Genomic DNA, 13,184 nt, shown 5'->3' on the forward strand with positions numbered 1-13,184 from the left:
GCCTGTCCTGTTAATTTTTTCCTGTGTTCGTGTCTTTTATTTAGCGCTCAATAATTTGTTACGAAACCATGCTTCACCAACTAACACGCATAAATGAACACCAGCTTGCCAAAGTAAGTCTGGGGTTCTCCACTATGGCATACCTCATTGCTACTCTGGCTTTACAATGCGAAAATCCATTGAAGGGCCAGTATTGTATTTTTCAATTATATTTTCTGTGTAGCAATCGAAAGCATCTTAATACAAAAAGCAGGACCACCTCTTCCAATAGCCATCCATAAATCCTCTCTAGTCCTGCTTTATCTCTTTCTAAGGGAAAGCAACTAGTCCCGTCACAAGCAACAATAACCCAAGAATTCAGAAATTTTTTCATATGCATGAGAACGGCAGCTGCAGTGGACCATGTTTCTTGAAAGTGAAGTAATGAAAAGTAAACTTGTAAACCTTCCAATGCTTTACCTCAAACCTTTCATAGAAGAGCACAAAAAATGTTTTGAGAGGTCTAGGTTATATCATCACAGCGCATGAAGCCATACCATTTCCCTGGCACCCTGATCAGTGATGCTGTAGAGAAGTGCCAATGCCATGGAGCCCACAGGGAAGATGACTGACGTTGAAGCACCCACCAGCACTGGGACCGCAAAATAAAGTGGGTGACACTGGTTGATGACTGCCTGCAACATATTCAGATGAATTAGCCCCATGACACTGTAGCGATACAGCAAGAACATGTGCACATTATCCAGGATTCTTATTAGTCCAACTTGTGAAAGCTCTTGGGAATGTGTCCACAGTCTGGCAGCAAAATGTCTAAATGCATGTATACAGTATTAGCAGGAAAATTTTACAGGATGCAATTTCTTGGAAAAAGTTCATTGTAGCGCTGCCTCGTGGCTGTCTCCAAATTAGGTTGGTTTGTGGGGTTTAACGTCCCAAAGCAACTCAGGCTATGAGAGACGCCGTAGTGGAGGACTCCGGAAATTTCGACCACCTGGGGATCTTTAACGTGCACTGACATCGCACAGCACACGGACGCCTTGCTTTTCGCCTCCAACGAAAAGCTGCCGCCGAGGCCGGGATTCGATCCCGCGTCCTTGGGAACAGTAGTCGAGCGTCGTAACCACTGCGCCACCCCGGCGGGGTCTGTCTCCAAATTATATTGCCGATTGACAGAGCATACACGTTCACTCATACATATGTGTCTGCATGCATACACAATTTGGCCTTGCTGTGGTGGCTTAGTGGTTAGGAACTCAATAATGGTTCAATCCTGGTAGCTTTTCAGTGCAGGCAGAAAGCAGGGTTGGCTTTGTACTGTGCTATGTCAGTGTGTGTAAAGAACCACAGGGTTGGTGAACTTGTATGGAATCAACTACAGCATCCCTGTAGCCTGAGTGACTGGGATGTTAAAACCTATAAGCATACATGCTGTAAGAGTAAGTTCTATTTTAGGCCGGTGTTCTGGCCGAGCGCTTAGCGAGTCTTGCGTCGTCGTCTTTGTCACCATGCATCCTTCAACTCGCATTCGTCGTCTTTACGAGTTGCCGAACGTGGGTGCTACACTATAAATCCCGGGAGAAAAAAAGAAGCATTCTGCTAACTATATGATGTAGGCACAACTGGCAGGTCGCAATAGTGCTTGAAGCGATCAACGCGCACTGTTTCATGCCTGTGGCGATGCACATCTTGCGTCGGCGCAAGTGGTTCATTATGTAGTTCACTGGAGATATCTAGAAAATAACATATGGGCCGTGGTATTTGGAAGCAAATTTTGTAGAGAGGCTAGAGGCTGTAGCAGGAGCCCATAGCCTCATAAGAGAGTCTGTGGTACATGATGGAGCTGGATACGTCAGTGCGCGAAGGGACTTCTGGTGACTGGTTCTGGGTTGCGAATGATCGAAGAAGCTGCCGATGTTCTGCATATGCTGCTGCTTGAGATATTGTGGTCAATTCAGAGGTATCAGGGCAATGAGAGAGTACCATGTCTATAGTAGAGGTAGGTTCCCGACCGCAGAAAGGAAAGGGGGAAGACGCCGATCATGCTCTGTGTGGCTATAGTGTGGCTGTATTGTAGGCATTTCATTTCATTTTATTACCTTAAAGACCCCTCGCGGGGTATTACATAAGGGGTGGGATGAGCAGAAAAGGTACAAGAAAATGCAATATATGTGATCATATACAAAAAATGTTGTTTAGATTGCTAGCAAACGATAAAGGGCAGGTGATGTCGACGATATGCTGGGGAAGGCCGTTCCAATCTTTAGCTGCACGTGGGAAGAAGAAGGCTGAAAAAGTAACAGTTCGGGAACGTGGGCAAAACACTTGAAGCGTGTGGCTAGTGCGGTGGGAAATGTAAGATGCTGGCATGATGTAGGGGGCACGGTTAAGTGATGAGTGAAAGAATTTGTGGTACAGTGATAGCGTGGCTATGCGACGATGAACGGAAAGAGGCGATAGCGCTGATTTAGCTTTTAGGGCTGAAACACTGACGTCGTACGAGTACGAAGAATGAATGAACCTTGTAGCGCGGTTTTGAACGGCTTCTAGATCGTTTATGAGGTTAATATGATGCGGGTCCCATATGGCAGATGCATATTCAAGTTTAGGTCTAATGAGTGACTTGTAGGCGAGCAATTTCACGTGATGTGAGGTGAGGCGAAGGTGACGTTTAAGAAATCCCAGAGTTTTGCTGGCAGGTGATATCACGTTAGCAACATGTGCATTCCATGTTAGATCATTAGATAATGTGACGCCTAAGTACTTGAAAGATGATACAGATTCTATGGACTCGTTAGTGATTTTGTAATTGAAGGCATGACTCTTTTTGCGACGGGTAATGGAAAGAAGCTTGCATTTGCTAGGGTTCAGGGTCATAAGCCAATTTTTGCACCACTGTTCAGTTTGGTTAAGGTCCTGCTGGAGGGCTTCTTGATCAGTTGTGGTTGTTATTTGGCGGTAAATTACGCATATGTGACGAACTGAAGCCGGTTCCAGTATGAGTGGTCGGATGCAACAGGGCCAGCATATCACTCAAGGTGTTAAAACGTTCCTTCATGCCGTTGTATGCGGGTGGTAGGCCGAGTTAGAATGGTGAACAATGCAGCACTGCTGAAGGACTTCGACAGTTTCGGAAAGAAAAATATGGCCACAGTCATTGAACACATCTTTTGTTGAACTGTGGCGCAGAACGAGATGATGAAGGATGAAAGACGCAATGTCTTGCACTGATGCAGAAGGTAAAGATGCTTTTGCTTAGCAGGTAAAGTGGTCGACTGCCACGATGACCCAACGGTTACCAGATGGAGTGATTGACAGTGGCCCATAAAGGTCTGCCCACACGGTCGAATGGCAAGGGGACAGGAGGGTTGCATCGGAGCGGTGGATCGGCGTGGATTGTTTTTGCGGCGTTGATATTCCTGGTATGCGTGGATGTAATGAGGCACGGAACGGTACATACCCCGCCAGTAATAGCAGAGGCGAAGACGAGTGTAAGTTTTCAACACTCCGGCGTGGGCACACTGAGTGTCGGCATGAAATGTAGCACGTATGTCCAAATGGAGGTGCCGAGGGCAGACGAGGAGCCACTTTCATTCGTCAGAATGGTGATTTCAGCGGTAAAGCATGTTGTCGCAGATGGCAAAATAACGAGCTTAGCGGCGAAGAGTCCGAAAGGCGGGACGCAAGGATGATGTAGATAGAAGAGTGAGAATGGAAGTGATCCAAAGGTCTTGCTTTTGTTCTTTCGGCATGTTGGCAATCTCCAGAGAAGTCACCGATAGAGCTGTCGAGTCAGACCGGTAGGTACCCTGAATGTTGTACTGTAATGTGGAGCTCCCAACGAGCAAGTTGGCCAGATGGGTCTTTAAGAGGGCAACGAGTGCATCGTGATCCGTTACAACAGAAGGGACGACCGCATAGGTAAGGGTGGAACTTCCTGATTGCCTAAGTGATCGCCAAGCACTCTTTCTGCTACATAATTTTTTCGGCCTTTGTTGAAGTTCAACTGGCATAAGTAACAACATACTTGTGGAGGCCGGGCTTTTGTTGTGCATGAACAGTGCCGAAACCCACACTGCTGGCATCAGTGTGGAGTTCGGTAGGTGCCCCAGGGTTAAAGGAAGTCGGAGACACTAGAAGGCGCCGAAGCGTCGAGAAGGCCTAGCTCATCACCGTCGGACGTCGAAAACGAATGGTGTCACCGGCAAGGAGCTGTCAGCGGCAAGATGATTGAAGCCAAATTGTGAATGAAGTGATGAAAATACAGTCTGATAAAATTGCAGTTCTTTGAGTGAAGTTGGCGTGAAAACTTGGCGACTGCACGGAGTTTTGCAGGATCTGGAAGAATATTGTGTTAACCGTGTTTAGAAACGTCCCAATTTATAGGGAGCTGCCGAGCCGTGAAACAACACTAAAATTTAGTTGTAGGCCGGCGTCAGTATAACACTTCAGCACACGCTCGAGGTGGTCTTGAAAATACATCATCCAGGTAACATATAGACAGTCATGCCACTTGAGTCCGCTCAGAACTGTATCCATCATGCGCTTGCAGGCGGCCAGCACCTTGCACGATCCAAATGGCATGACAAATTCATAGAGGCTGTCAGGGGTCTCAAAAGTAGTTTTGGTCGATTGTCAGCTGCCATGAGCACCTGCCAGTAGTCCGAGCGCAGGTCCAGAGATGAAAAGAATTCGGCACACTGCAGGCAATCGAGGGCGTCATCAATACGTGGACGGGAGTACCCGTCTACGCGTAATCTTGTGTAGTCGCCGGTAATCAACACAGAACCGGATAGACTCGTCCTTTCTCCCTCACAAGAACAACTGGAGAGGCTATATAAGGGCTGTGAGAAGGCGGGATGACGCCGCACTGAAGCATGTCGGTAACTTGCTGGGTGATATCTTGATGTTCAGCAGCCGATATGCGATAAGGGCGGTGGCACAATGGGACATGTGTACCGGTGTCAATGCAGTGAGTGAAAACGGATATGTGCATCCCAGAGATGTTGGGAAAGTCAAATGTGGAACAGAAACGCCGAAGCAAGTTGACAAGCTCCCAGTCAAAAAAAATCAATGGGTCCAATTGGGAAGAACAGTCAGATTGAATTGGTTCTGCCAATGCCAAATGGTTTGTCCAATGGGTAGTGTCCAAACCAACTGGTTTCTTCACTCCCAGTTGGGAGGCCCAATGGTTTCTTCACTCCAAATTTGGACGCCCAGTTGGTTTCGTGACTCCCAATTGGGAATGAAGAAACCAACGGGGCATTCCAATTGGGATTGAATAAACCCATTGGGCTAATGGGAAGCCCAATGGGTTACTTCAATCCCAATTGGGATTCCTTCGTTCCCAATTGGAATGCCCATTTGAAATGAATTGGGCTTCCAACTGGGCTTCCCATTGGTTCTAATTGGTCCTAAGCAAACATTCCCAATTGGGAAAGTCAAGTCAGTGATATCCTTGACTGAGATGTGCACAGATATACATACCTCTATAAAGAGAGAACAGAGAAAAATTTAAGTGTTTATAAAAAGTATATGCTGCTTCGTCTTAATTGATTATACCGTGTTCACTGTAAGTGCAGGCATAATAAATAAGTTAACTCTGAATAACAGATGTGTCGCTGGTCCAAACAGCACTGTTCAAAGAATGGAGTATATAAGTCTGCAACCTGGGGATATATACATTGAACCTGTGTTAGTTCCGTGTGTGTAATGCTTGCTTGTCTCTCATATATGATTTCTGTAAAAATTGTAATTTCACTCCACTTGTATAAAAGTCGGCTCCCCTATAACTTGTGGACACAAAACATTCAAATTGCATCTCCAGTCTTTTTTTTCATCTATGTGAGTTCAAACCATTTGGGCTCAGTGGGTATGCCATTTGAGTTCAATTGGTGAATCATTTAGTCTTCATGGGTGACCAATTATTTCCAATTGGGAGCACCAATTCATAGCAAATAGTCAGGCTCAATGGGTGGTGAAAACACAATTGGTTTTTGACCAATTCATTTCTATTGGGAAATTCCCAATTGGACCCATTCAATTTTTTTTACTGGGCTGAACTCTATCTAGTGAAAGGCTGGTATCAATACAGCGAGAAAAAGCTGAAGTGTCTTGGATCAAGGTGAAGTTGGGCTGGGTCATCTGACACGTCATATGTCATAGCATGATAAAGGGTCTCTACATGACCAAGACATTCACTGCATTCACCATGAAGAAACTGACAGGCAAGGAAACGGGTTAGTGACTAACAGCGCTGTAGCCACTGCAGAAGGGCGAAAGGAATGAGTATGCAATGGGAGCGAAAAGAACATGTCAAATCAAAAGCAGGTGCAGGAAACGGGCAGGCTGGGATGTTGGTATCTTCAGCAACGATTATCTTATCAACGTGGGGGCTGTCGGACGAGGTGGTGGGTGAAAGGGGAGACAATTCGATGCTGGCGCGGGCACACTCAATAATCGCATGATGACTGCAGGTGAGAAAGTCGCAACCCAGAATGAGATCGTGCGAGCAGTGAGAAACTCGGCGATGTACAAAACACCTTGGAGGACAATTCTAGCTGTGCACGTCGCAATTGCTGAATGCGATGTGAGCTGGCAGCTCGGAGAAAAAATTTCGAAAGAGGCATCGTAATTTTACGAAGTCGACGGCAAAGGTTGGCACTTATGACAGCAGCGGCAGTGTCGACATGCACGAGGACTGCGAAGCCATCGACAAACTCTTCTAAATGTTGGCCAAGGAAGACAGAAGACTTGCACAATTCGAGAAAACGCAGTTCTTGCCTCTGGAACTGCGGCTGGTGGTTTTCCTCCGGGCGAGCAGGAGAGCGACGGCGCAGCGGCGAGAGGGAAGACAGCAGAGAGAAGGCGATCGGCTGGAGGAGTAGGAGGAGCGGTCAGGATGAAGAGTGCAGAGGCGCCGGCGGCGACAGGTGGTAGAGAAGGCATAGTGGAGCTGTACAGACGGAGACCATCGCGGTACGACCGCGCGCTGGCGGCAAAGCAGAGTGACGTGGCCAGGAAAAAGAAAACTACATGGAGCGATTGGGTGGTTATCGGGGGTCCTCCACGGATTCATAATAGGGCGTCGAGGGAGCAGATAAGGGCTGGGCGGAGGCGGTTGCAACGACACAGCATAGGTGCAGGGAGCGGGGTCCTGGAGGTGATAGTGGCGAACGTTAGCGGGGCTGATGAAGCCGGCAGGCGAAAGCTTGGCGGCAAAACTTCTGCAACTTGTTCCTGGATGGTGCATAAAGTGTGGGATCGAGCGATCGTGAATGTCACATGTAAGAGGCCAAGTAGAGACTTTTTATGAAAGCAAAGACGACGACGGCGAAAAAGATTAAGAAGTCGTTGACATGGCAAGCACTGATTGGTGAACAGAAATGAAGACAACGATAACGCTGACGTGTATGAACGCGGAGGTTATAAAAAGGCGCGATATGAAGAGGCAAGGGGGTGGAAGCCGGAGAAGCGGAGGCTCCGCGGGAGGTGAGGGACGCCTTGGCTGGGAGTGAGCAACGCCGGCTGCTGTACCGGTGTCCTCATGTTCTACGGCACTGCACCGTAGACTCCCGGCTGTTCTCAAACCGGTTCCGGGGATTGAGCCACTACTCAGCCACCTGCGACGTCCAGGGGGCACCTCCAAAGCTCATACCACCGTCCACCTGCATCGCCGAGGAGGTTCACCTCAACACTGTTACGAATGCCAACGTTGCTTTAGCCCATACTTCAACGGGAGGTTGTCCGTTGCGGCCAACAAAACCAGCTCATTGCAAGCCGAATGGCACCTCGACGCCGACGCCATTGCCTGGACCCACGAAACACGTCGCCCGCATCGAACTGTAAGCTGGAACGCTGTCTCTTAGTGTGAAAGTGGAATGCTGTTTCTTAATGGGAAGCATCGTGTTTATCAGTAGCCTTTGTAGGTTGTGTTCATTTTCGTGAAGTTTTTTGTTTGAGTGTTAGCATCTGTATGTGTATTAAATGTGCGTCTGTGTGGGTACGGCATGCGTCTACAGTATTTCCCGCAGAATTTAATCCAAACGCCAGACTATTTATTCATAGCGCCATAGAATTTAATAAAGACGCCACAGAAAATAATCCAAGCGCCAAAACATTTAATCCTGCCGCCACTGATTTTAATCTGGTCGCAGACCAACAGTTCCTGGACAATCAAGATCAATAAATCTATTTCATCAACCCTATAATCATGGGTATCAAATGATTGGGCTTTCTGAGCATATTAAGATGAATAAGGTTGTAAAGCGATTTTGATGAGTCATGTGACAGTAACGTGATTCGGTGTGACATATGCTCGATAATTCGCCCCTTTTTCAACAGTATCATCACGGGTGTCAAATGAAAGGGATTTCGAGCTTAATAAGGCGAATATTGCAGTAAAACGATTTTGCTGAGTTACATGACAGTGTAACATGATTTCTCTTGACATGCGCGATAATTTGCTTTTTCTTTAACCCTATAATCACGGGTATCAAATGATCGGGCTTTCTGAGCATATTAAGTTGAATAAGGTTGTAAAGCGATTTTGATGAGTCATGCGACAGTGTGACGTGATTTGGTGTGACATGAGCGATAATGCGCCACTTTTTCAACAGCATCATCGGGGGTGTCAAATGAAAGAGCTTTTCGAGTTTAATAAGGCGAATATTGCATTAAACGATTTTGCTGAGTCACGTGACAGTGTAACATGATTTCTCTTGACATGCAGGATAATTTGCTTTTTCTTTAACCCTATAATCATGGGTATCAAATGATAGGGCCTTCTGAGCATAATAAGATGAACAAGGTTGTAAAGCGAGTTTGATGAGTCATGTGACATTGTAACGTGATTTGGTGTGGCATGAGCGATAATGCTCCCCTTTTTCAATCGTATCATCACGGGTGTCAAATGAAAGGGCTTTTTGAGCTCAATAGGGCGAATATTGCAGTAAAACGATTTTGCTGAGTTACATGACAGTGTAACATGATTTCTCTTGACATGCGCGATAATTTGCTTTTTCTTTAACCCTATAGTAATGGGTATTAAATGATCAGGCTTTCTGAGCATATTAAGATGAATAAAGTTGTGAAGGAAATTTGGTGAGTCATTTGACAGTGTAACGTGATTTGGGTCACATGCGCGATAATGCGCCACTTTTTCAACATTATCATCACGGGTATGAAATGAAAGGGCTTTTAGAGCCTAATAAGGCGAATATTGCAGTAAAACGATTTTGCTTAGGTACATGACAGTATAACATAAGTTCTCTTGACACGCGCGATAATTTGCTTTTTCTTTAACCCTATATTCATGGATATCAAATGATTGGGCTTTCTGAGCGTATTAAGAAGAGTAATGTTGTAAAGCGATTTTGGTGAGTCATGTGACAGTGTAACGTGACTTGGTGTGGCATGCGCAATAATGCGCCACTTTTTCAACCGTGTCATCACAGGTGTCAAATAAAAGTGCTTTTCGAGCTTAATAAGACGAATATTGCAGTACACGGTTTTGCTGAGTCACATGACAGTGCTGCTTGAGTTGGCGCGACATGCGCGATATTTCAACTATCATCACGGTATCAAATGAAACGACTTTTTGAGCTTAATCAGGCTGATACTAAAGTACACAGTTTTGCTAAGTTATATGACGGAGCTGCGGGATTTGGCGTGACATGCGCGATAATGCGCCGCCGTTTGATCCTTGTCGTCATCGAACCATAAGGCGAATAGTGTTGTAAGACGAATTTTGTGAAAGTGTTGTCATTTGGCGTGACATGTCTGATAATCTTCCAGTTTTTCAACCCTATCATAATGGGTATCAGATAAATCGGCTTTCAGCGCACAAATGCAACTGTTATAGCTAAACGATTCTGCCGGGACATGTGGCGATGTTAAGTGATTTACTGTGACAAGCGTAAAAACATTACTTTTGCAAAGTGCATCAAATGTTTCGCTTTATAAAGCGGAAGAAGACTGCCGTCAGTGTCAAATGCTTTTGCGAACTCATCGCACGCTGTCATGTGACATGCATATCATGTCAACAACTGAATATTCAGCCTGAAAAAAAAAACTAGGCACAAGCATGGAGCTACCCTATCAGCAAACCGCTGCTGAGCAAGAATATGGGGTTAGCAGATGACCCTATACTGTCGTCTGCTTGCCATCATGCTGAAGAATATATTCATATATTATTTCAGTAGATAAATGCCAAAACGTTCTGAATTAACTGAGTCAAAAAGAAGAGAAGTGTATGAAATACTGCCTGTACACAACAATATTGCCATCTGCTAAGGGTGTCTGCTAAATGTCTGTTGCTTTCTCGCTTACAGACGATGTACTCGAGCACAAAGTGGTCGCCACCTGGAGGAAGGAAAAAGGGGAGGCTGTGACATCACTTTTCGCGACGCCGGCCCGCGACCGGAAAATGCTGTGGCGCCACCTACACATGGGGCAGCTTTTCCCCTCGCACTCCTCTGTGTGCCCTTCCCCGTCTGAGCGCTTCTCCGCGCCATCCGACGCGCCGACGCCAACAGCCATGCTGCCCCATAGCAACACTGACGCTGTTGCTATTTGCCCCATATCTAGGCTAAAAGAAGCACGTGACTTCTGGCACGTTTTTCGCAATGCATCTGGGATACATGGGGCCTTTCAGTGTTTTCCTTCCTCCATGGGTCGCCACCAAGTTACAGCGTAAATGAGATAGCAAAAGTAAAATGACCTTAGCTACAGCTATCATTTGGAGGCAGAGAAATACATGTTCTTACTTATTATATTTATATTTCGAAGAGCGTATGTTTTTTTTTCAGTAGATGCAGACGGCAGCACAAGCGTTTCCGAGCCGAGAGAGCAGACGTCCGAAAGCATTGCGCGCGGCGCACAACGTTTGTTCGGTCCTTCCGTCTTCTTTTGTGAAATTTATCGGCGATTATGCTTTTTCGGGAGTGAATAACGGCACATATTATTGAACAGCTGAAAAGATGGAGAACTCCAAGAAACGAGGGCGGCCAAGAAAATTACCTGGTGAGAGCAAAAAAACTTACCGGCTTGTGTCCCCAGCCGACCGCGAAAGAATCATCGATGTGGCTAGGCGTGGTGGAGACCTGAATCAGCTTGCTGCTGCACTTGGCATAAACATAAAGACTGTTCGGTCTATTGCAGCCACTGATAGGAAAGAAGTGAAGAAGCGCGGTGGCTCTGTCCAGAAGTTTGGCGTAAACATCAAGGGCGCATTGTGCGGTATTACTGACAGTAATCCGTCGTCAACCCTGGTTGAGATCAGGAGTTGCCTCAGTGATAAGTTTCCGGAAATACAAATCAGTACATCCACTATCGACCGCCTTCTCGACGGACATGGCTACACTCTGAAGCTTGCCACACCAAGGCCAATGGAAAGGAATCGCGACGTGAAGCGCGACCGCCGAAGATACGCCCAATGGCTGCAGGACCACGGAACCACTGTAGCCCGCTACTACACGGACGAAACAAACTACAATGTGTGGTGTTCGCGAAGCTTCGCCAGATCTAAGCGCGGTGTGCCAGCTGTGCGATTCTTGCCTAGCACGAAAGGCGCAAATGGGAACATCTTGGCCTGCATCTCCCTAGATGGACTGCTTCACTACAGGGTAGTTGAAAGGGTTCACTGGGCCGTATTTAATGAATTCCTTACCGATGCCTCAGAAAATATTGCACAAGATGCTGATTTGCAAGCAGTTTTTGATTTTCGACAACGCGCCAGCACATAGCCGCGCCGAAAGTGCAGTGCTGGCCTCTTAATGCCACTCTGTGAGAAGGCTGCCTCCATACATCCCATTTTTCAATGCCATAGAAGAATTTTTTCGAAATTTAAATCTTCAGTGAAAGCATGCTTGCGCGAGCATCAACAGGATTTGTTGACAACCCCACAAAATGTCACAAAGAAAGCCCACAGACAAGCACTCTTGGTCGACGCCACGAAGAGGTCTTTGCAGCGGATTCAGCCTTCCGAATGCGCAGCATACGACAGACACAACTTTTCCTTCGTTGCGCCGGCTCTAAATGGTGATGACATGTAAAATGGACACAACAGTTCAACGTGCACTGCTCTCATGTTCGAAGCTGGAACTAAATTCTAAGCAGAGGAATAGTTTTTTGTACGCAAAATAACCTTTTGTATATCTTGTTGCTTTCATAAAGTTCTGCACTGACGTCTTTCGTGATCACTCGCATCATTGCATTGGCACACGCATTTGTTTTGCTTAAAAGCAAGAGCCGGATCTAGCGCGTTGTCAATCACTAAGCCATAAAACTTCGATGTAGTCAACGTCTTCTTGACACGTTTTACATTGTTAAAGCGATTGGCGGGGCCACTCGTGCAGATTACTTGCTAACATGAGCCGTCATTGGCGACGGGCGCTAAATTTTATCGTTAATATAAAATGTCTATAACAGCACTACGCGCTTGCAAAGGGACTGTAGCACAGAAGCCTCACGTAAAAAAAATTTGTGTTATACGCACACAAACGTAAATAATAGGGACCGGACAGCTGAATGGGTGGCGCCGCCTCTCGGCGCAGCGCTCATTGGTGGCATGTGCCGGCGGGGCGGGCGCTTTGGAGCGCGGTCTTTGTCCTTGGTTTGTGTGGAAATTGGAAATCCTATTGTTTAGATGATGTTGTGTGTGCATAATCCCCAGGAGAGAAGAAAGTTGGGCTAGTTGTGTGAATATGTTCGGTGAAATAAGTCTGGTCAAACAAGGCTGGCGAAAAGTGGTGCGTTGTTGGCTGCACCGGCAGCTACACGAACTCATCGGGCGCTTTTAAGTCGATTAATTTCTACGGGTTTACACACAAGCATGAGTGGCGGAGGACCTATAAGCACGGTTCTTTGAAAGACAGAGGCACGCATATACGTAGTTGGTTACTGTGTGGTCGTGGAAAGCGTCGACTGTTTCAAATTCCGGTTGCAACCGGATGCTTTGTGCCTTCTGTTCCCCGGGAGTGACGGCACGAGAGTATCAGAGTTGAAGCCGCACTCATTCATCTGTAGTTCCTTTGTTGTCAATTAGAAATCGAAGGAATCCAACAGCGTAAGTTACAACGCTAGTATTTCTTCGCCTGTGTACAAAAAAAACTGCAACACGGAAAAAGAAAAGGCAGCCACCATCGTCGTTGAACCGCGTACGCTCTTCAGTGATGGGCAAAGGCAAT

At 46.5% G+C, this 13,184-nt stretch overlaps 1 protein-coding gene and 1 long non-coding RNA gene across 2 annotated transcripts; one reads left to right on the plus strand and one right to left on the minus strand.

Annotated features, from left to right (window-relative positions):
* Positions 1–515: 515 nt before the first annotated feature.
* Positions 516–7,004, minus strand: LOC146172514 (uncharacterized). Its single transcript, XM_084585781.1, has 2 exons — positions 6,781–7,004; positions 516–674 (listed from the first exon to the last, which is right to left on the minus strand). The coding sequence occupies exons 1-2, from the start codon at positions 6,943–6,945 to the stop codon at positions 516–518; spliced, it is 324 nt and encodes a 107-aa protein (XP_084441907.1). The 5' UTR covers positions 6,946–7,004.
* Positions 7,005–7,166: 162 nt separating this feature from the next.
* Positions 7,167–12,194, plus strand: LOC146172515 (uncharacterized). The gene is made up of 2 exons (XR_014702469.1): positions 7,167–7,841; positions 10,329–12,194. It is a non-coding gene; the product is annotated as an uncharacterized LOC146172515 (long non-coding RNA).
* The last annotated feature ends 990 nt before the right edge of the window (positions 12,195–13,184 follow it).

Source organism: Amblyomma maculatum, unplaced genomic scaffold (assembly GCF_055883805.1).
Source record: "Amblyomma maculatum isolate TAMU_Amacu unplaced genomic scaffold, ASM5588380v1 scaffold_13, whole genome shotgun sequence".
In the NCBI taxonomy this organism is placed as follows: Eukaryota; Metazoa; Arthropoda; class Arachnida; order Ixodida; family Ixodidae; genus Amblyomma; species Amblyomma maculatum.